Genomic DNA, 23770 nt, shown 5'->3' on the forward strand with positions numbered 1-23770 from the left:
GGAAACACTTCTTGCTCAGAGAGCTGGGGAGGGTGGAAGAGCCCATGCAGCATTGTTTGTAGTTCCCTATTTTCACAGCATCCGCTGACCAGCTGGAGCCATGCAAGTTATGTATTTATGGTCTTCAGACAAAGCAAAAATACATAGGAAGAATGTGTCTGAGTGCGTTCTACCAAAAAAAAAAAAAAAATGATTACTTTATCAAACCATCCAGGAGTAGGCTGGAGTGGGAGAAATGTAACTAAAATGTGTTTGCATGCAATACTAACAGATTTGTCCTAGGTCTTTCTGCATGCCTAGGAGGATTTCTTTTTTTTTTTTTTTTTTTTTTTTTTTTTTTTCCACACTTGCATGAAGTGCTTTGAAGCACCTATAAAAGCATTCACTAGCCAGAGGCCCTAATACTAATGCTGGCTCATGCCTGAGCTGAGAACAAGGCAATGTTGCAGTTTCTGCTTCACAACAAAGTTGGGGCAGACAAAAAAATCACCACAGAACATTTTGGTAATCAGCCGTTCTTTTAAGCTATTGCACAATTTTGTTGAGAGAGGAAACCTCAGCATTTCATCATTTTTAAATAGGGTTGAGAAAGCTTAAAGTTTTACATGCCATGACTTCGCCTTGGCTTCCTGAACGTCTGTGAACAGAATACTGACACTACTCCGAAGAGATAAAAAGGATGTTGCAATAACAAATTATTCTAGAGGCTGCTCAGCTAATTTGCATGGAGACATTTATTTTTTTTCCTCAGTGATATTAATATTACTCCGTAATTCCAAGACAGAGGTCAGGACACTTTACAGACATTTTTCATGTCAAAAGCTGGTTCAGTGTCATGACTCTAATATCAAGTGCCAGAAAAACAATCAGGAGCCCTCTGGATTTGTTTTCGATTTTCCTCTCCATTTTAAGATATGCTTGAGGATTTTTTGCAGTAAACACTCCCCTCATCTGCTTAATTTGGAAGTTGTCTCTAATCATTTCTCATCTTCTAAACTCATTACTTCAGAATGATTTCATCCCAGGTGGTGACCTCACATAAAATTCAATGTCAATTAATAGGAGCCAGAAAGCCTTGGGTTGTGTGGAGAGTGAGAAAATAAAAATAAAATACGCATGTGTTGGCAAGAGCATCTTTCTTTTGACTCATACCTGTGAGTTTAATTTATTCAGTTGAGTCTGTAATCTCTCATTAGCCTTCTGCAATGCTTCTTTCTCCTCATTAAGTCTTTCTCTGTCAGATCTCTCCTTTCTGAAGTCCTCTTCATATATTTGTACCTGCAATCATTATGACCAAGTCTGTGAATTTCAGCAGAGCCACACAGAAATTTTAATCCATTTTTTTTGTGTGTGTGGTTGCTTTTTTAACATTTGTCAACCAGAGGGTTGCATCTGAAAAGGATCCTTACAATCCTGCAACCAAAATACTTTCCCCCATCTTTTTTTTTTAAATTAAAAATAGCAAATGAAGAGTCTCCAGTGGCACATATCAACTGAAACAGTCCACAGCTTCATTGTTCATAGACACATGTAATTACTGGGGAATATCCATTTTAAAGACTATAAATAGGATTGCAATGATTAAAGACATGGATATTTTTAGGGAATAAACAGTAGTTAAAAAAAAAAAAAAAATCCCTTTTTTCCGTCAATCTTCTTTTCAATTACAAGCCCTTGCAACTCCCCCCTGTACCTCAGTGAGCATCATGGTGGAGGCAAAAGGTGTCGGCATAGCACAAAAAAACAACTTCCAGCACACAGTCCAACAAAACATTATCATTTTATCCAAACTATCAATGAACAGCTATGATTAAATAATGTCCTGCCTTTTCCATAGCCATTAAACACCACTGAACACCACATGCCAAGATCAGCCTTGTGCCTGTCTTGTTTTACACCCTGTAGTTTTACTTTATATGTTGCTCCAACGATCTAACATTGGTGCAGATCAAAGGATTAAGCTGCACAGAAATACTGGTACTATTTAGAGCTGTGACCAGAAGACCTGGACAAGTCAGGACTGTCAAGAAGTTTAGACCTTGCCTGAAACACTATAGGAAGAAATCTGTAGGAGGATGCCTTGCCCTAGAAGCTTGAAAAGGGATAAGAAAAAATAATTGGCCAGTGTACCTTTTGTCTGTGATATGGGACCTCTGATCCCCCCTCTCAAACAGCTGCCCAAAGAACCTACCCATCTCAGCAAAGAGGCAGAGGGGATCATTGACACATAATTCAGAATGCAAACATGGGGGTTTGACCCAGTTCCTAGAAGACAAACTGTCTTTTGATACTGAGGAATACAATACCTTTTCTCTTCTTATGTCATATGGGGTCATAGCTCCGCATCCTGTTTAAAAAACATCCGACCTCCCAGGGCACAGACAGCAAACGTATTCAGAAGCAAAATACAAGTCCAAAAGCTAATTGATATCAAGCTGGCTGACTTTAGTTCCTCAGCTAATGGACAGACATCCACCTGGTGTGAACTTAGAGGTTGGTGGTACTTCCACAGACAATACAGAAATACAGCAGAAATACATTGGAGTGGGAATGACCATCAGAGCTTCCAGGAGTCCTTTTGTGTCCTTGCAGTTGGCCACTAAAATCTGCTAACAGTCTACTTGCAGAGTTTCTTTGCTGCAGTTCAAGCTCTGCCCACCACACAGACCTAGTTTGCTTTTTGCTGGCAGCAGTATTATGACTTCACAGGAAGACTAAAGAAATGTTAATGCCTCAGGGAACAAAAAAAAGTCAACATAGGGCTCCATAAATTATTTTCATGACTTGCCTGTTACAGCTAATTTTTGCAAGGTTTTTAGGGCCCAGAGGCCCCCCACTAGATATAATCCCTTTCCTGAATAACACGGTGTAAAAACGAACAAAGGCTTTCTGTGTGGCCACGTGGAGTCCCAGCTCCACTGCCTGTGGCTGATGGAGGCATGAGTGCTGTGATCCCCTGAAACAGATGCAAAGCTGTCAGCTACTGACGTGTAGGTTTCTTGTATCCCTGTCCATCTACACACATCTCAGCGTTTCCTCATTTCTTCTTTCCTGCTTTGCTCTCTGCTCTCTCACTTCCCTCTCAGCTGTAGGGATCTGTTGAAGCTGCAAGAGAGCAAACTTTGTCACGGTTTTGTCAATATTCTCTTGCACAGAGAAAGGGAGGGACACCTCCCAAGGAATGAATGCCTTCAACTCGTCTGTAGTGGCCATCTTGGCTGATGACAGCCAAGATCTGGTGACACTGTCACATCACTTTTCATCCCAAGGATGCCTTTCCCTGTAAAGCTGAAGACTCCTGCTCCACTCTGTGCAAAAGGAAGTTTGGATTCACTGTACTGATTTATAGAACCAGAAAAATAAATTCATAAAATGGTTACCCCATGAGAATTCTGAAAAAATTTGGTTTACTCTATTTTATTGTGGAGAATGAAATAACTCATTACTGTACAATCAAGTACAGGATTTTATTTTCCAGCATGTGGCAAGCATTACATTAGAGAGCAAACTCTGGCTCTGCTGTCAAACGTGACAGAAACAAGTATTTTATTTCTATTGAATAAAATTTCCATTCTGATCATATCCATTTGTGTGTCAATAATGTTAACCTTAACACTGTCCAGAATGACTGACCTAAACTGCAAAACTATCTGTAAAGTATCATGCTTTAACCAGATTCTTTCATGTGCAGACAGAGAGTGCACAAAGCACTTCAATAGCTTAAAATGAACATTAAAAAAAATAAATACACCTCCCTATAGTCACAGGCATACAAGTTATGGATGCAAATGTTTTGCCTCATACTTTAAAACGCTGCAAGACCAGCACTAATGAATTGTTTTGAGAATCCTGGTCTTGGCAAATTAAGCTTTCAACTTAAACAAAATAAGAAACAGAAGACACAAGTGACCAATCCATCAGTAACTGATGAAGTACATCAGTCTCTCTGGATGAATTCAGCCCATAGCAAGAGGCTGCCAGGACAGCTCCAAGAACCACAAATGCCATTTTGCCGCCTGAAGTCCAAGACAAGGCTTTGCTCCAGATCTTTGCAAGGACTCAGTTTCACTTTATGGACTCTGCTGTGATGACAGCATTTTAGGAAAAACCAGTTTTAATAGCATAGAGCTCCTACAGCTTCCTTTCAAAAGTACTATATAATGAGTCAACTAGACACTGCTCTTGGGAGTGAAGGCAAAAGCATGAAATTCAGCCAGGCTTTCTCTTAGCCATTCTTACCTGTTGTCTGAGAACTTCAAGTTGGGTTCTCATGTCACCAAAGCTGTTCTTGTCACCAGTCTCTGGAGGAGTCCTAAGAACAGACGAGTTCTTTTCCAAAACATCCAGAAGGGCCTGCAACATAAAACATGACACTTACTACTGAGACTCACCACATCAGAAAAAGTTATTTCAATCCATTATAATGTTTTCTCTTTAAATAAACAGATTAGAGTGAGTCACCGCATTTTCCTTCACTTACAGTTGCTTCAGTTATACACACAATGTTAACTCACTAACAATAACGTGTATGCATGCCTAAGTCCAAATTTTCCAAGTGCCCACACTGCATTCATGAATCTGAGACAGCACAGTTTAGAAGACTGTGTTTGTACTTGCAACTACAACCAACAAATAACAGTGAACATCACAGCTGCAATTCTCATCCAGAAATGTCATTTTACCTGTGTAAATCAGAATTTGGGAAAACCAAGGGAGGTGTCTAAATTCATCTGCGTCCAAAAACAGACAACCCAAGACTGTATAAAGAAGCATTCCGCCATATCCTCCTACATGTGTAACTACAGTAAAGCCTGATCAAAACACCCTCTGCGGAAGGAGCTCAGACTTCTTCAACTAGAACCAAAGGGAAAACTCCCTTTGAAAGGAAGTTATGTAGTCTCTGTAATTTGTCACTAGAGGGAGTTATGTATACGCACACTGCACAGAATGTTCTTACATGCTATTTTTCAGTCAAATTCTGCTACTTACAATGTTTTATTTAGTAGTATTCCACAGCAGTCCCTTGGATTGGAATAGTTTTTAAACTACTCTTACCACTTTTTGTCTATAACCACACACTATGCTCATGTATTTGTTTACTGTAGCACAAATACTGCAGTTTCAGTACTTTTCCATGTCTCTCTCAGGATGTATAGACTCGGCTAATTTCATTCATTTCAGAAGGCTCCATTCTTGCTTATGGTCCCCAGCTCCTCATGGCTAGCCACATACTATTCGTGTCTTAAGAGAAGGGGGAAGATCATTTTGGAAGAGGAAGAAGAAATAGGCAGGGAAAAAAAACCAACAGCATATAACGTAACACAAGGATTAGTAGCATTACGGACTTCATTTTCAATGAAGTACCAAAAGGAGAACAACAACAACAACAAAAAAAGCACTTCCTGCAAAGAATGCAGAAGAGAAAAGGGAGGCCTTTCATTTGATGAGCTAGTGTCAAAAGGATACTGCAGAAGATAAATAGGCATATAATAATGGTAAAGTTTGTGTACCATGTCATACGTGAATTAGATTGAACATAGATATGGGAGGATAAAGGTACTAGCAGCTCACTGGTTGATCTTCCTTTTGTCTATTCTGGCCTCTGCTAATCTCTCTCAGCATATGACACTTCAGCATTCTGCACAAATAGCAAAACAAATAAAAACAAACTTCACATTGGCATTTAGACTGGAAGTTTTTCACTAGCAGCCGCAAGGAATGGAAGATAGAATGTATCATGAGCTGTATGTTGCACAATAAACTAAATCATAAAAGCTTCTTTCATCATCAAAACAAGGACAAAAGTATTATGCAGTGATGCTCTGAGCAAGACTAAAGATCATATTACCCAAGAAGAATAACAGAGACCAGCTCCATGCAAGGAACACGTAAAAATGAGGAGGATCTCACGGCTCACAGAGCTAAATTCAGCTTACCTTCATGCAGTGTCAAATATTGTTCATTCAGAAACACTGAAAACCACAACCTGAAATTGCAAAATTAGCCACACAGAGTTTTCCTGAAATTTTCTATATCAAAAAAGGAAATGTGTGACCAAAAAATATCTAGCTTTATTCTCATAGTTATGAGAAGGATAAATAGGCCATGCATCTAGAAATACCTTAATCAAACCAGAATACATTTTTAGGCCTGGGAATAAATTCTGAAGAGAGTAGTCATAGAGACAAGAGAAAAGGGATGAAGCAAAGCACAGTTTAACCTGATATCTTTCATTAAAAATAAGTAAATAAATAAAAAATACAAAATAAAATACAAAATAAAAAAAAAAATACAAAATAAAAAATACAAAAATTCACAGATTTTCTTAATGGGGAAATACATTCCAGTCTATGGTTGAAAAACATAACTGAGATGGTAATACAGCAAAATTATCCATTAAGTTAGAGAGAAATTGGTCTAATACTTTTACTGTATGGTGAACAGGAAAGTCAATACTGGGGCATGGTATTGCAAACTATTCTGGCATTACAGAATCAGTTTCATAATACAAACATCAAAGCAGGATCAGACCAAACCCTGCATCATGGGCTCTCCAGATGACTGGATCAACATGAAGCCTGAAGTAAACGTACTTGGACACAGTACTAATGTCTTCAATAAAAAGGGAACTAAGCAACTGAAATGACTGAGGTGCAAAATCATACATATGAGCAAGTATAGTTGCGTATTAAGAGATCAAAAGAACTGGGTCAGCTTAACTAAACTGTCCTCTAGTGAAAATATGACTGCCCTGTGTAGCTAAATGTAAAAGTAGGGGTAACGGTAGGAGTGAAGGAGATCTGGTACCATAAGAACAAATGAGTACCAATTGGCCAGAATATACTCCTCCCAATTGAAAGAGATGAAGTGTCTAATGAAAACAGAGACAGAGTTCCAGAACAACCTTCCAAAAGATGCAGTGGAAGGAGTTTCAAGTACTTTTAATGCAGAAGTTTGATTAGAGTTTGTAAGAACTTCATGTCACTGAAATTGCAATAGCACAATTTTATATACATTCATGACATGAGGTGTGAAGGATGCAGTTACACAGGAAATCAGCATCACTCATGTTAGAAAACACATTGCATGAAATTGATGTTTCATTTAAAAGTACGCTTTATTCACCCACATCTTAGTTCCAATAACATTATAAGATAAGAAAGCGAAACAAAACATTGAAGTGAGCTGTTTTTACAAAAAAAAAAAAAAAATGAAAGTACAGTAAGGTTTTGAGCAAGTCTTGCTAAAGCATTTCAGAATGAGTTAGAAATCATGAATTCTGTCAGATTTTAATATGACAGCGTTGCTTTTTTACCCTGACTTTTGCAGGTCCTCTAGCTTATGTTGCACTTAAAGACACACAGCAATAGTTACTGCAGTGCATTTCCTCAGGAAGCGTTTGTGGTTCACCATGAAATATAGAATTGTTAGGAAACACCCACTGCTTCACACGATCTTCTGATCAAACTAAGTTACATTTATTACTTTCCCTCCAGTGGAAAGTTTAAACAAAAAACAAAAAACAAAAAACCTTGAGTTATATTATGGCAATTTCTTCAAAAATATATACACACGTACACGAGAATATCCATACACATGTGTATATGTATGCATACAAGAACAGGAGCATCTGTCTTGTAAAGAGAAGCCATTCTCTAACAAAACATATGTAAAACAAGTTTATAAACTAACTTTTTTAAAGCAGTGTTTCATTAGATGCATCTGAAAGCCATTTCCTACTTCTGTTCTAACAAGGAGAAACCTAGAAAGAGCTTAAGAGTGGTACAGAGAAGGTTCACAGATGAAGCCAGAGATTTTCTTTCTTTAATCTTTGCAGTGCAAACTCTGCTGCCTGCCAAAGCAGCATGCCCAGGTATTCGCTAAATTCAGTTCACGCTTGTTTCCCCAGCTCCCTGAATCAGCCATTTACAGATTAACAGAGATTAGTTTGCTGCCATGAACAGACTGTACACTCAGGATTGAGAAGAAGATCATCAGGTAGTGTCAGTGCTTGATAGTAGAGGCCCTAGAATTAAAGGGAGAAGTGATTTTCTGACCAGTGCCTCATTTTTGTTCCTACCTTATTGAGACGACTTATTTCACACTCATAGTGCTCTTGTTTTCTTATCATTGATGCATTCTTCTGCTTCAGGAGCTTGTTTTCTTCCTTCATTTCATGCAGGGCTTCACTGAGGACCTTTGTTTCTTTCTGGGATGCAAAAACACAGAGAAATGCTGTTGAAATGCAGATGGAATCATTTTTCGAGAACAGTTTTCAGAATATCTGCTGTCTGGCAGATGTGCTGAATTTCTGGTGTCCCAAACATAGCTGTGAAGGAAAGCAACAGGAAGATGGGTGGTTAGTAAAACCCAAATATGATAAAGTCTGTTGAAACCATTTTGACCACTCACCATATGATGAGATAGAGGCAAAATAGCAGACTAAATTCTCTACGATCTGCTGTTGCACAAAGGCATGAAAAAGCTGGCAGGCCAAGGCAAACAGTTGCATACAAATGACCATCCCAATCCTGCTTCAGGCTCATCTACCCATACCAGGGATAGAGGCTTGTGGAGTCCCAGTCGTTCTCAGATTATGTAACATTGAAGATAAAACCACTTCTCAGTGTTAAATAGTCTGAGGGCTTGAGAAATTAAGGCAAGCCTAACCCTGCTCAAAAATTACCATGCTACCAACGAAGGCTTATAGAAACCCACTTTTTTTACCCCATCACAGTTGTTGGTGCCTTGAACTTGACCCTTCTTGGTATGTCTGTCTACACTGTTTCCTTCAAGTAAGCTACCATGAAGATGTTCCTATTTGCAACAAGGCCTACAGTAGCCTTTCAAGATAGTATTGTAGGAATTATTAGGACAGATTTGTCAAATTAAGTTTGACTCCCTTTTCCTATTGCTTTCAATAATTTTCAGTTTACAGTGAAGGGAGCTAAGATTCAGATCACAGCCTGAAATAGCTGGTGACGTGTAAGATTTCCTCCTTTCTCTCTAAGGGAAAAGTTTCCTTGCTAGCCTGCTTTTGTCACATCGCCTGCTGGTTACATGCATTGAACAGAACTGTCTGTTCTACTAAAAACAAATATTTCAAATATACCTCTGCAGTTGCCTTATGTAATAAAGAAATGAAATCCAGCAATCACACACGTGATATTATATGAATGCTCTGTGCGACAGGCATACCTCTGCAGCTACGAGGCATTCATGTTTGAGCTCATGAGATACGAATCGCAGTGTACATATCAAGTCATTGAGAAACACCCTCAAGAAACTGCCACTTATGCAGGAGGTAGCTTTATTTTTCTTTGTTCCGCATAGGAACTCGGGAGCTTGCTCAAGTTGGTATGCTTCAAGATATTAAAATAAAAAACAATAGCAAAAATTAAATTTCTGATAGGCTTTTATTATATTCTATGCTTCACCATTACCACCCTCTTTCCCTAGCTCCTGGCACACATTCTTCTCCAGGATTGATAGCTTAGAGAACATGGCTATTTGCAAGTAAAGATTTCCAGTTTGTTGAGGTTTTTGAACCATTCACATTCTTCTTATTCAACTCTGAATTTTAGGCGTTCTGGCACCTAGATTTTACCATAAGTCTTTGGTCGCTGCCTATGGCCATATAGTCAAGCCCAAAAGGAGCCAAAAAATGTGCATTTCCAAAAGAATCGGTTTTCCTCTGTGGGCCACAGAGGTCATGGGAACAGATAGCTAAGTTCACAACATTGTCTTTCGGAGACATACTTTCAGATTCATCAAAAAAAGGAAACAGCCCTCTAAGACAGCAGTAGTGGATAATCTACCCCGGGACTATTAGCTGCTGCTGGCTTTCCTAAATGGGTCAGGAAAGCATGCAGAGAATGGCTTCTTTGCTGCTACTCTACTATGGCTGTGGGATTAGATAAGCTATTAGAGAGCAAACAACACTCTTCTCTGGCAATAGCTTTCTGCAGCTTCTCCCAGCTCTGTGGCTATGGGATGGGATGTGGAACCTTTGAAAAAGAAACTACTGCTAACTTCTAAGAAATTTTATATGTATGTATATATATTATTTATATATATATGTATGTACGCATGCATGCATTTAACAAAATATAAATGCTGTTATAAAGAATGTTAAATGCTTTAGAAAAAAATATATAGCCCTACAAATCTAACCTTGGTAAATTTATCAGCCTGGGTCCCTTCAGACTGCTGAACAATAAAGACAAATCTTGTTCATGTGCTTTCAAGCTGAATAACTTTAAGCATTTCTTTGGATCATCCCCTGGAATTGCTTTTTCTTCATCTAACCCCATGGGCAGCCTGGTTTGATGTGAGTATTAAAAATCATGTTGCTCATTCAAAATCCACTGCTTTTATCAGCTACATCTGCAAGGGTACAGATCTTCTGCACCCCTGCAGCTCGTCCAGCAGGTAAAGAAATTCAAAGGGAAGAGAAGCACTTTCTGGTTGACTGTATAATTTGTAAAGAAACTGCTGAACTGAGACAGGCACATGTAAGAGGTTTCTGGAGTACAGAGTTATTCTGTTCATTATTTGCGTATGTAGTTAGAAAAATAAAAATATAAATGGAGAGCACACCCTTTTACAAAGCTAGGTATTTTTCACAGCTATCACATTGTAAAGGGTGGGCAATAAAAACTGTAGTAATACAAGGAAGAAGATGAACTGTCTCACCTTGTCTGCACACTGAGGGTAAACACAGGCAGTGATTCAGCATATTCATAATGGCACGGTTTGCTTTAAAGCCTGGAAAGGGTTTGTGGATTTACTTTAGAGGGAACGCTTCAGGGATCTGACTTCCAGTGTGCATCTCTATGCCACTGCCTAAGGACTCCTGAGAGAGGTGCCTGACTATTCTCAGGGCAAGGTGAATGCTTCTCTAGAACAGAGAGCTACAACCGATCAGCCCCATTGCTTTCAGCACTTAATACCTTAATCTTTAAGGGGACCTAAGACAGCTAGTTGTAAACTGTTGACGCTAGCCCACATGTAAAAATGTGTATCAAAAAGTGGGGTATGGAGTTCAGTTCATTACTGCCAAGCATTTTAAATAAACCCGCAGCTTTTCCACTGAAAGTCTCTGTAGTACTTTCTTTCACTGAGCACTCAAAGAAATTTACCCTGAAATTAACACTTAGGCAGAACACCTCTGCACTGTACACATCAATCTGTCCTTTATTCCCACACACAGACTACTGCTGTGCAGTCTGACAATTTTTATGCAAATGACTGTCTCACCACGTAGTTCTCTGATCAGACACTGCCTTGAGTCCAGTACTGAAGAGCCCAACACCACAACTCCATCTACCGGTTGTACCACAACCCATGCCATGCACCTCGCTAGAAGAGAGAAAAGGCAGGACAGCATTCAGCACTGGGTAAGAGAATGCACCCTCCTACCATTTCCTGTGATGGTGTGTCTTTGTCCAGGATCTGCAACCTCTCCTTCTCTGGAGGATGTCGATGTCTTTCTTCCTCCAGCTCACTGACTCTCTTCTCTGACACGTGCAGTTTTGCTTTCACTTCTGCCAGCTGAAAGGCAAGTAACATACCATGGTGGGCTGCCTGTGCATCCTAAGGGGCTCAGCACACCAAAGGTGCCACGGCACCCCTTCAGCTCTCAGTAGACTGGTGTAAAGGAGTGGGTCTGTTTGGCTGTAAAGTTCTCAATTGCTTATTTCTCCCCCCACCTCCCTGACTCCAAGCTTTGCTGCTCTGTTTGAAGAGTCTTAATAACTCTGGGCAATTGCTTTCATGGTGCTCAATCAGCTGACTCTTGCACTGATTTTGCTGCCAAAGCACAGCTACTAAGGGGTTGTTCCTCTGTATGAATTCATTTTAATGTTCTTTTCTCTTTTCTCTTTGCAACATGGACCAGGTCTGCTCTAGTACACATCCAAAGCAATGTAGACAGAGGCACAAAAATGTGTTATATTAAATGAGGAAGAGTCATTTGAATTCTCCTCTTCTCTGAGGAATTCTCTGAATTCTCCTTCTTCTCTGATCTTCTTTGGAGGGAGAGGGGGAAGAAAAATCAAGTAAGAAATTATCTGGATCTCAGTAAAACTTACTGGAACATATTAGAGAGAAAATTTTCCTGATAAGTACATGAGGTCACTCATCCAACTTCCTTCCCATAGAAGGAAATAAGAGATGAGAAGTGTCAGCTTACAAAGAGATTTGGTTTTTGGAGTATCGAAAGAAATTGCTAGCACTCCATTAATAAACCAGAGTGGAAGTACCATGAAAGGTGGGACAAGAACCAAAAGACACATAGTGATGTGGATCAGTGGCTGGATGCATCAGACACCACAAGTTACTTTTCAGTCATCTGTGCTCTGAAGTGTGCCCTTTTGGAGGATATGATGTTCTCTGCTGTCATGTCCAGCCCGGTTCCCTACTTAGAGAGATGGGCTACTTCTGTACTCTCTTGTTATTTTATCCCACTGAAGATTGTGCATGCATTATCTTTACTTGTATGCGATGAAGTATTTTTACCTATGTAAGCTAAAGACAAAGTAAATATTATGCTTCCTGCCCCCATCCCTTCAAAAGATACTCACTACAGATATGCCAGCTAGTTTTTAAGCTGAATTAACTAACTAGCAGCAGGTGACATTCATATTCCAATAGAAGTAATCAGCATCGTTACCTGTTTTTCATAAAGCTGTTTCATGGTTCTAAATTGATGATCCCATTGCTTGTTCACCTCCAGAAGCTGTAATGATCAGGAAGTCACAGTAAATAAGTCTTATTTCAACACTGTCAATACATAAAAAAGACTGGCATTCTGGTACTCAAACTGTGTGTTCACAGTCTCCTTGTTATCTGGCCAGTTCATATCAAAGAAAGCAAATGGGAAGTTTTGCAAGCTTTATGGCCCATCTGTCAGTTATTTGCTATTTCAGTTACAGAACATGAATGTTCAGGAAGTGGAAATCAGAAAACATGCAAATATACAATAAATTACAGGTGAATCACTAGCAAGACTGAACAAACCCCCAAGATGCAGTTCCTACATGGCCAAGGACTTTTTGTTAATCTGCTTTAAGTTACATAAATGTACTTGCAATTAGAAGGTCACTGGCTTCAAGAAGTGAACAGAACATGTCTATCAACTGCAATTACTACTGAGTGCAGAGCTTTCTTGCCTTTCTCAGTACCACTAAACTGAAAAATAGCAGGCATGCAAGACAGGGAAGCCTAACAAACAACTTTCATGCAAGTATTACAAATGAAATCAGTGTGTGTGCATTTTTATTGATGAAAGCCAAATAGGCCTCAGAAATTTTGATTTTTAGGATACAGGATGGCACTTTGGGATGCTCAGCTAAAAAGCTCCCAATTTGCTGCTACCTGTGAATAAGACTCCATTTGCTAGTACTCATAGTGATTCTTTGGCCTTCAACAAATTAAGAAAATTTGCCCTTTATGACATAAAAATCTTTGCTCTTCTGGCATAATTTGATTTTGGAGGCGGTACTCAAAATGTTATACTATAGATAAAGATTATAACTGTAAAGGTAAAGGATAGGTAAATTCAAGATTACCTCTTGTCTCTGTCTTTCCAGTGAGAGGATATGTCGTTCCTGAGAGTTGGCTAATAGAGTCTTCTGTTTGTTTGGTAATCCTTGCTTTGACTGGAGGAAAAAAACTGCTTAAAATGAATGTTTTCAGCATCCTCTCTTCAAGTCAATATTATCAAATAAAACTCCCATCCACCCTGCTACGTGCATGTAAAGAATTTGAAGCAGCAACATTTTCTTTCACTGTATTTGATTTCGGTACCTCAACACTCTCTGGCAGTGGATTCTAAAGTATGCATCTGCTTCAACCCTGCTTGGCCTGTGCTTTACAGCTATTTTGCAAATGGATCCCAAAATAAACAGAATTATGACTATTCACACCATCTCAGATGCAGAACACAAAAAAGGCTTTTAATCATCTTACAGATGGTACTACAAACAAACAGAGTAAGCCAGAGAAGTTGAGCATAAGTTAAAAGTGGGTGCAAGCGATTCCTTCATTTACAAGAACTAGAATATTAAGTAATGTTGCACCCGGTAAGTGTTTGCAGGCCTGGAGCAATAATCTTTAAAACAATGGTTCAAAACAGGCAACACAGAAAATGAATTGGCTATTTGAAGAAATTAGGGAAATCAGTCCAGTCTGTGGTTCTTCCATAAAACTCGTACCCATGCAGAACAACAGCAGCTATGTCCTCATTTCTGTAATGGCAATGCCCAATTTAATTTTCAAGAAGCTTCCATGGGTTTTTACAAAGGTATACATGTGATATATATGTATAAGACAATTGGCCTGGAAAAAATGTTCATGTTCATATAAATATGCTACACCAGATCAGGGATATTTTTCTCTCCCTAGTCCGAATTCTAATCAATAAATTAGCAAAATAGAATAAAATAGCAAAATAGTAGAATAAAAGTAGAGCACTTTTGAGATATTATGGCTCCTGAAGTAAATTTATTTTCTTCATTTAGAGAATTTAATGCTAATACCAATGAAGAAAATTATAGAATATCTCTGTAGATTTTTTTCATAGTACAAATCCTGACCATGTATTTACCCCATGGCCAGTCCTGCTGAATTCTAACATTGGAGCACTTGACTTCAAGAAAACGATTTCTCCCTCTTCCTGTAGAAACTCACCAACATGTTTAAATTAAAGCATCTAAAACAATTACATGTCCATCAATTGAGGTATTCATGCGTTGAATTGTTTTCAATTGTTTTTCAATTCAAACAGCACTTCAGAAGGAGCCGAAACATTCACTTACTTCTGGCAGGTCTGCTGGAGCTTCCATCTCACTCATGTCTGCCCATGTGCTTCCAAGATGGCCTTGAGCATTCGTCTCACAGCAGATCTTTGAAATAAGGGCAATGAAAGATGATGGAAAATGCACAGAACTGCAGGAGAAACACGAGTGCTGCCTGTGGAAGCAGTGGGGACTGAGCACTAGGTGGTGGAATTTTGATTTTAAGCTTTTCCTCCTTCCTATCTGGGACTTCCCAGAATGGTTCAAGCACACTGCCTATGACTAATGCACCAGGCAAGGCAGCACTGAATGCTCCGTACGTAAATTGCAATTGACCGGACAGTTTGCCCCCTGAGAGGAAGTTACATGCGTAAGGGAAAGAAGGGTACATTTTTCTCAGCAAGTAGGACAGCAGGGTTTTCTATCCCTGCTTCCAGGTGTAACAAAGCACTTACGTAAGTACGGTAAATATTAAGTGACAATAAGACAGCGTGAACTATCATGATATCTAAAATTAGTGAATCACGCTTAGAAAGGCTGCGATGTTAACAGCTCTGAGGAAGAGGACATCCATACAAATACCAGGATGTCATGGGGAGCATCTTAACTGGAAAACTGATTTACTTTCCTTGAAGAAGGGTGGCACAAAGATGAAGAAGGACGGCAGATTTTATTCTCATCACAAGGACTTGCAGTTTTAGTCAGTAACTCTAAGCATGGTTCTAGAATCAAGGCTCTCAAGTCTTAATAGTTTGAACTTATGTCTTAGTTTCCCATTTGGGAAAAGCAGCTGATATTACGAAGTTAAACTCACAGAAAAGATCAACAATGAAAAAAGTTTCCACAGACTTCACATGCAAAGTGAAGAGAAAATATAAAAGCACAAAGCATCACTGTCTCTAGTCTTGGAATTCTGACTGGTTATGAATTCAAGAAGGAAAGATGAAAGAAAAATAGTTTTCCTTATTGTGGATAGATCCCCAGACCTGAAGTCTCTTTTCAGTGAGGACAGAAGTCATTCCATTGCTTGAAAAGCAAATAAACAAAGACTGGCCTGTGAAATGTGACACAGAATAATATAATTCTTCAGGAGATATTTGAATTTGGAAAACAGCATTAATCAAACTCAAGCAATCCTGTGAATTGGTAGAATTTGCTAGCCACATTCCAGCTTTCTGGTTCATAATGTGTGACTAGGCAAATTCTGTTTTCCAAAATACAAAACCCAACTGGGAGAGAACTACTGTTTGAAAACATTTGCACATGAAATATATCCTCCCAACTCTGACGTAGTTCTCAAATCTTCTCTTTTGTGGAGCGGCTGCAAAACTTGTGGGTTATAAAAGAAAGAAGTTAAAAGACACATTTTATTTTAGTAAAGATACTTTAGATTATACATGGAAGCAATTCTACCCATCAAAAAAAAAAAGCATTTCATCTGTACATTTGGCAAAACCAGCTTTTGAGTACATATCCCTTCCACGTACAGCGCTGGTTTAAAAAAAAGGAAAAACTAGGTATGATGAATAACACAGCAGCAATTTCCACAATTGTGGTTCTTGAAATTTCTCCTATAATTCGTATAATGTAATTGATATATGCCAGTAATTTTCAGGCTGCCAAACAAAGTAAATCTCTCCACCATCTAAGCAAAATTTAGTCCAAAGCCAAATTAAGGGAAACAAGAAAGTTATCCTCTGGAAACAGGTTTGTGATAAGGCCAGCTTCTAAAATGAATAAATACACCGCACTACATGAGTAAAGTAGTAATAGTAAAACTGTAAAATGCCCACAGTGAGGTAGGAAGAGGAAGGAAGCATCACACATTTTTAGAACAAGACCCAGTATTGCAATAGCACTGTCAGACATTTATGTCATATCAAAGCTTAGGATTTCGAAGCAAAAGCCTAGGTAATAGCCCTATCATACATGAGGGGAAACAGACCAACTGAGCCCTAAAGATAAGACAGATGGTGGTGTCAGATTGGCGAGTGAATAATATCTCCCTTTCACCCACAGTCTGGGGCTGTCCCAGTCACTTCTGCAGCATCCATTAATTGGGTGTCTGTATAATTTTGTGTTCTCACACCCAAGACAGAGGAAAACAATTTTCCAGACTGAAATTACTGCACATGAATAGTCAAAAGTTAGCTGCTGACTGAGAGAGTAATGTCACTCAACACAAATGACATGAACAGCCACTACCTCTCATCTCCTCATCATGTCCCAGTACCTTCTGGTGTGCCTGCCACAGCCAAACATTATAAACTCATGGAAAAACAACCTGCAAAGTGCCAGGTGAGGTGCTAAGCATTTCCTGCCTTGGGGACAGAAGAGCAAACTGAGGGCATAGACCTGCTTGTGAATCACAGCTCCCACTTGAAAAATGCTGGGGCTCAAATCATTCCAAAGAGAGGGCGAGGCTAAGACCCTGGAGTTCACACGGTTGTTGTTACCACTGATTAATTCAAAACAGTTATGTGGAAAGCTGGGTGGACATTAGGGCCCTAAATCCTTAATTGTTAATACCACAGTGATCTCATTAATGACCACTGAAAGTGATTGGTTATCTCTTAGACTGGAGGATTCAAAGCTTTTCAGAGTATGCCATGTTATATTATAGCGCAGGGCTGTGACCTCATGGAGGCTATGGGAAAGCTCATATAATTTTCATTCTTTCAAAGTCTTCTTCTGCCTCAACTAATGAAAATCTGTCCAAAGTTAATATTTTTTTAGTATTATTTTGTGAAAAATGCAGATTTCAGTGGAACAAGAAACATCTTGATGCAAGCAGAAATCTATAGATTTTGCAGCCTGTGCATACATATTAAAAATGTTTCCAATTGTACTTGTGCCATCTTACTCTTAGCTATCACTTTCCACTGCAGGGATTTCATTCAATATATGACAGAATAGAAATGACATTAAGTTTTCTTTAGTACGTAGCCAGGCAAGCACAGCATTCTTATGGATAATGCCAGTGCCCCTTCAGGCACTGCTTTAAGCCAACTGGCCTTTTAAAAGACATGATAGGAAATCCAACTCAGGGGCCAAAACCAGCCCAAGGCGCTGTTGAAAGGCAATGGTTCTGGTCAGTGGTGCAAGTGGTTTGATGGGAGATGATAGGTGTCTTGCCCCTCCCTCACAAATGCTCTTCTGCTCCCATTACCACATAAGAACAGTAGTGGACATTGGAAAGAGAAGTGTCTCTGGAATCTGTAAGAACAGAAGGAAAGCCAGTGAGTAGGGAACAGAAGTTCAGCCCTTCAGAGGTACTGGTTTTATTCCAGCAAAACTCGGGAGAAGTTGAAGCAAAGTATTTTTCTCTCCTTGAAAATACTTAACGGCTCTGGAAAAAAAGATGAGGGGATGACATTCATTTTCTTTTGCTGAGAGAAAGCTACTAAATTTGTTTATCAGTCTATTGCAATCAGTCAATGTAAAACAACTGAATTACATGATAGCACTGCAGAAATTTGAGATGTATTTATAAAACTCCTTGAAAGAAAGGCTCTTGAGAGCTATGGGACTTTAGGAGTATAAAAAGCAAAACAAAACAAAACCCCAACAAATTTTTAACATATTTACAAGCAGCTTGAAACTGTTGAATCAAATAAGCTATTGTTGATCGCCTGGAAAATTCTAGTTCAAGACCAGACAGTAAATGCAGTAACAAAGCTAAAACAAAAGCAGAGTGTTTATAGATTCAAGCAATGTTTTAAATACGCTGTTCAAATTTGCCAGCCTGCACAATACACTCAGAGCAGTTAAAGAGTTGGGGGTGAAATTTGACTTCATGCAACACAGCCACAAGAAGCTCAGAGGCAGCAGAAAATGACAGCTGAAGAGGGGGTCTGCAAAGTGTCAACAGCTCTGCACAAAATAGTGCGAAAGTAAATTTTGGAGGCTACCCGAGCAACTCTCACAGTAAGGACTCGAATAGGACTTCAGACACGGACAGGACATCAAGCCACATACACATGGGCAACAGCGTGCAAATCAGCACTCTGTGTAGCACTGCAGTAAAGGGCTTGCAGAGAAAACGAGTCCCTTGGAATAGAGACTAACAAAAATCAGATTTTACTGTGGCGAAATCATTTGTACTCAGCCACTGACATGCAAAAACTTAATTCACTAAATGTGACATAACAGCAGTAACAAACTGGTCAGCAAGTGCAACAAATCCCTGTCTAATGCTTACACAAACCTTAATTTCCCTATTTCTTCTCTTCCTCTGAAGTTTTTGTCATGCCCTTTACTGGCTACACTTTAAAAACCTCCGGTAAGCAGGCTGCAGGGAATAGTCTGTGAGTGCAGAAGTCCAAATTTAGTAACCTCTTACAGTATTACTACCTCCGACTTCTCCACATACGCGCAAATCCATGTCTCCATCCACAGCAGTCAGCGTCATGTTACTTCTTACAACCTCCCTACAGTATACCACACAGGCCTTTATCTAGCCAGGTTGATTGACAGGTTCTAGAGAAAGAACTTCCTCTAGAATTGCATGCTTCTTTCATCTGTTTCACCCTTTCCTTCTATACCCACTCTTTCCAGAAAGTCAGTCCCTTTGCACGTTTCTTACACCTGACCCACATAAGAAAACAAAATGTCACTATTCCTGCTGCTGGGCTGAGACTGAATACAAATAATCTTTTCCTTACATTTAAATATAGTTCAAGAAAATATGGAAAACAGAATTGGTGCAGATTTTGCTTTTCAAAACAGTCAGTGCAGTGCTGTGGCTTAAGAATTGGGTGCAAGAATGGTCATTTTCTTTCTGCAGAGAGCTGATAGCTTCCTCTCTGCCTATGCATATGGTAGGAATGCTTTCTTCATGCCCACACATGCCATTCTGCTTCTTGAATCCTCCCCCCCGCACTATAACTCCCTTAAAATGACAGACCAGAACACGATGAAACATACTAAGAAAACAAAGTAGTGAGGGAACCTCCCCCTGCAGGGTGCTTGAGTAAGCCTGAAACCTTCTGTAAGGTCAGTGAATCATAATTTAAAATGTTTATGTTCTCCGAATCAGCAAGAATTCTTAGTAAGACCTTTGCCCTTCTTTCTCCCTCCCTTCACACTCCTTTTCTCCTCTCCATCCACACCCATGTGCTTATCCTTGGCACTTATGAATATTGCCTGTGCTACAAGCAATGGCAACAACCACAACTGGCCCTCTATTCCTCAAAAACCACTTAGCAGCCCTGATGAATGTGATAGCCAGCGCTTATCTCATCTCCATGTTTGGTCACAGCTGCCTTATTTTAAGAGCTAAGGTGAATGGGGAAAGGGTATTTCCCCATTCTCAGAGGCTTCAGAGCACAGCTGCCAGGAATGGCTGGCAGTGAGGTGGAAGCCAGAAGCTCCTGCAAACCAACAGCTGTGTGGAGCAGGAATATCTACCATGTGTGGAAAAAGCTTCCCAGTGACCAAATGGGGTGGGCAGAATCTGCTGACCCCCAGAGTTATAGAAAGGGCTGATCTGCTCAGGAGTCCTCTAATAATGACTATTCTGTTTCTAGGAAATGATGTACTTTCTGTTATTAACAGCCTTAAGGCATCTTCCTCACCCCCATTTTGAATTAAGGACTATTTGTAGTTTTTATTCTAGCAACATCCAACATTTCTGATTATAAAAGCCTTTTAGTCATCAGTAGGAATCTTGCAACAAGATTTAAATAGGAACCTTGGAACTCTGGCCAATGCTGAGTCCTCTTGAAAGCACCAGCACTAGAAGAAGTTAGAAGTTCTCATTTTTGGAGAGTGCTGGATCTTTATTCTGGGAAAAGTATTACAAAATAGGCACACAAATTAAGGTAATGAAAGCCTCGTCACTTCTGAAAACTCTGTTCAGTCACTGCAGTGAAACCAAAAACCATTAAATTGCTCCAGTCAAGTTAAAGCAAACCTTCCCTTAACTGTAAGAAAACAGTAAAATTATCTCTCTTTTTTCCTTCCTACTCTATCAATCAGATACATGCTGAGATTCTTTTAAATTGTACTGCTTCAGAATGGTAGAAATGACATTTACTTTGAGATGAACTTTGGCTAAAATTTGGTGGCTTCTGAGAAATCTTCTGTTTGCTTACGTTTGGGTCAAGCTTTTCTTTTGTATCTGAATCACTTCTAAAAGCATTCTGACATCTTCTACTCTGCTTTGGGCAAAACTGTCTAAAATAAATGCTTTATTCTGGAAGCTGTTACTTAATCAGCAACGTTTGGCACATTATCGCAACTCTTTTGCAGCCCTTTTTCCTCCATTCTTGTGCACATAATGAAAGGATAGAAATTAAGGAATTTTAGTTGAAGAATAAAATTGGCTCTTAAACCAGAAGAATCTCTTCCTGTCTCAAGCGGGTCCATGTGCTTCACCAGGAGAAATGCACTAGAAAGGGATTTTCCCTTACATAAGCATGTCAGCCTCAACATTTTTCATTATTCAGATAGGTACTCCCTCTAATACTTGTAGATTCATGTAAGTTCCCTAATGCACAGGAAACAAAATTAGAGCAAGATGTGTCTTCAGAGCAAGCAAAACACAGAAGCACAGGCTTCTGTTTTAGAATAGAATAAAAGGATCTCCTTTTATTCACTATTTTCTGTCATCAGCAGTAAGGCTAACCACACAGGCCCAGCTACTCAGGTACCTAAGCATTTGCAAACTCAGTTCTAAAGATGAAAATGCCAATTTCATGATACAACAATTGGTTAATAACTTTTCCCTGTAGCAAGTAGACCATTTTGACATTTAAAACAAAGTTGCTACAAGTGTGGAGAGTCTTTACATTAAACTTTTTCTGACTTTCCACTCAAAAGAATTCAGATGCTTTAGCAGTTTAATTCTCCTGTATTACAATATATTTCATGGAATCAGTTCATCTGACATTACTGGAGCCTCACTCACTTGAAGTCAGTAACCAGCCTAGTGAAAATCTCTTTGACTTATAAGTACAAAGAATAAACAGCCAATGTATTGCTACTGTGAAAATATAATAAAACTTTTTTCTTTAAGCTACATGAGTGGGAAAAGAGTCACAAGTGGGAAAAGGTCCTATAAATGCAAAAAGTATAAAAATACGACAGATGGAATGTTGCCACAGTGTTCTGAGTGAAGCACTGAAGCACCCCATAGAAGTGATTGAAGTGAGTGCAACCATTTTTTTTCTCCCTCACACCCCATAAATCCTTTCCTGCATCTCCTTCTGTCACAGAGAATAACATGGGAGCTATGCATTCCCACAGACCAGCTGTGCATGCTGTTCAGACCAGCAGTTCCACAGCCTGATTACTGCTCAGTTTGGTACTGACTTCTGCTTTACCTTCTTGTTCCAGCCCTGGACTGGGAATCCCCATTTCTCCATGTAGTTTCTCTCTCTCTGTTTCTAATCCCACTGGCCCAATGCTGCAGCATCTCCTCAGGCTTAGCCCTGGTGCATGCCCCAAAGTCATGAGTCATTTTGGAAATGGCAGTTCACATGTGAAAAGAGCTGTGTGTAATTCTGTATTTCATAGAAGAGTTATCTCTCCTTCACCTCCTCATGAAGTTCCTGTATCACACCAAGAGGAACTGCCTTCAGAGATCTCTTTTTCCTCCTGGCACACCTGCACCGGTGGGTAAGTGTGCCATCCCTCCCTCCAGCAGAGCACTGGCATTCACACCTTCAGCACTGCTCTCCTCCACGCCTACCTCTCCTTCCTTTCCCAGTCAGCAGAAAGCAGGGATTTCCTTTTCTACTCCTCCTGAATGGTAAAAGCAGCTTGCTGTTCAAAGGGAGAGGAAGGAAACATGTTTGCCCTGTTTGTTAAACTGCTGCTTCAACTACAAGCAGCAAAGACTGCTCTGGCAGGTGGCTTTATGTTTCTGTTTATAAAATCACAGAAATGCAGGTTTAAATCATCATTTTTCCTCTTCAGCATCTTCTTCCTGTTTATCTAAATGCCTTTGATCCTCCCAGAGCTCTCTCTTCCTCATATCTCTTTGCATTCTCGGTTAAATCAGAGCTACCAATCACAACAACTAAAAGGGATATCAGTGCTCTGCATGCACGAGGTCTCATGGATCCATGATACCAAAGAGGTACAGCTGGCTACACGGGATGGCTCTTCACAGAACCAGCAGCTATAGCTGACCTTCTAAAACATGAAAAGCACCTTCTCATTTTAACTTCTTCATTGCACAAAGTAGCAGTATCAGAAAAAAAAAATACAGAGTGTGTTCAGTGCATCATTTCAGAAATCAAGCAGTTTCCTGCATAACCAACGCAGGGAACGTGCCTGGAACGTTCTGCTCTCACAGATAACAATTGCGAAAGTGTGTTTACCTTAGGGGAACATGAAGTCCTCTGGTGGTTCAGACTCCCTTGGGCAACAAGTTCAGAGTCCTCACACGACTTGGAAACACCACTCCTCTCTATCAGGTTCCTTATTCCAACATCAAGCTCTTTACTTTCACACCTGCTTAAAAAGAAATTGCAGAAAGACTTAAAGCACAGAGAAGGGAGATCTGTCTGTTGTCTTCTGAACATGAAAACAGACAGAGCAGAGCCGCAAGCTCCTGCTGCCTTCCTTCCAGGAATACAGTCAGATAGCACTGGGGCAGCCTCACACATGTTGTGCTTTGTGACAGAAATTCGTGCAAAATAGTTAAGCCAGTGCTCTTGACCAATTGTATTACTTTGTATATAGAAAAACCAGGCAAGCCCTCCTGAGTGCTGTCTGAATGCTACCATGCACCCTCACCCCCACCTCCAGCTGCAAGAATGTTAAAATATAGCACAAGCGTTCTCAAAATAGTTAAAATTGGATTTGAATTCAAAAAAAAAATCTTCAGGTGTTTTTTTGTTTGTTTGTTTTTTGTTTTGTTTTGGTTTTTGGTTTTTTTTTTTCATTGCACACTTTGTTTCCTGTAATACTTCATAATAAATTCCCAACAGGCACTTTCATTCCCTCCCCCTCCTCTTCCCTGT

General features: G+C 39.6%; 1 protein-coding gene and 1 long non-coding RNA gene across 7 annotated transcripts in view; one reads left to right on the forward strand and one right to left on the reverse strand.

The window, feature by feature from the left end:
* Positions 1 to 23770, reverse strand: part of TNIP3 (TNFAIP3 interacting protein 3) — a 63940-nt gene that overhangs the window by 12901 nt on the left and 27269 nt on the right. For 4 of the 6 annotated variants that reach the window (XM_042812094.1, XM_042812092.1, XM_042812095.1 and 1 more), the window contains 8 exons: positions 23126 to 23261; positions 14820 to 14906; positions 13572 to 13661; positions 12674 to 12739; positions 11422 to 11553; positions 8081 to 8209; positions 4240 to 4353; positions 1153 to 1278 (listed from right to left, as the gene is read on the reverse strand). In XM_042812094.1, coding sequence (XP_042668028.1) covers positions 1153 to 1278; positions 4240 to 4353; positions 8081 to 8209; positions 11422 to 11553; positions 12674 to 12739; positions 13572 to 13661; positions 14820 to 14906; positions 23126 to 23261 — 880 coding nt within the window. The remainder of the gene's footprint in view (positions 1 to 1152; positions 1279 to 4239; positions 4354 to 8080; positions 8210 to 11421; positions 11554 to 12673; positions 12740 to 13571; positions 13662 to 14819; positions 14907 to 23125; positions 23262 to 23770) is intronic. The other 2 variants (XM_042812093.1, XM_042812096.1) reach the window with 1 other exon arrangement.
* The window catches only part of LOC122156872, a 26273-nt gene continuing 13788 nt past the window's right edge, over positions 11286 to 23770 (forward strand). Inside the window, exon 1 of the long non-coding RNA XR_006167683.1 lies at positions 11286 to 11399. This is a non-coding gene — a long non-coding RNA (uncharacterized LOC122156872). The remainder of the gene's footprint in view (positions 11400 to 23770) is intronic.

This window comes from Centrocercus urophasianus, unplaced genomic scaffold, assembly GCF_019232065.1.
Source record: "Centrocercus urophasianus isolate 14NV4802_14NV808 unplaced genomic scaffold, USGS_Curo_1.0 seq_13, whole genome shotgun sequence".
In the NCBI taxonomy this organism is placed as follows: Eukaryota; Metazoa; Chordata; class Aves; order Galliformes; family Phasianidae; genus Centrocercus; species Centrocercus urophasianus.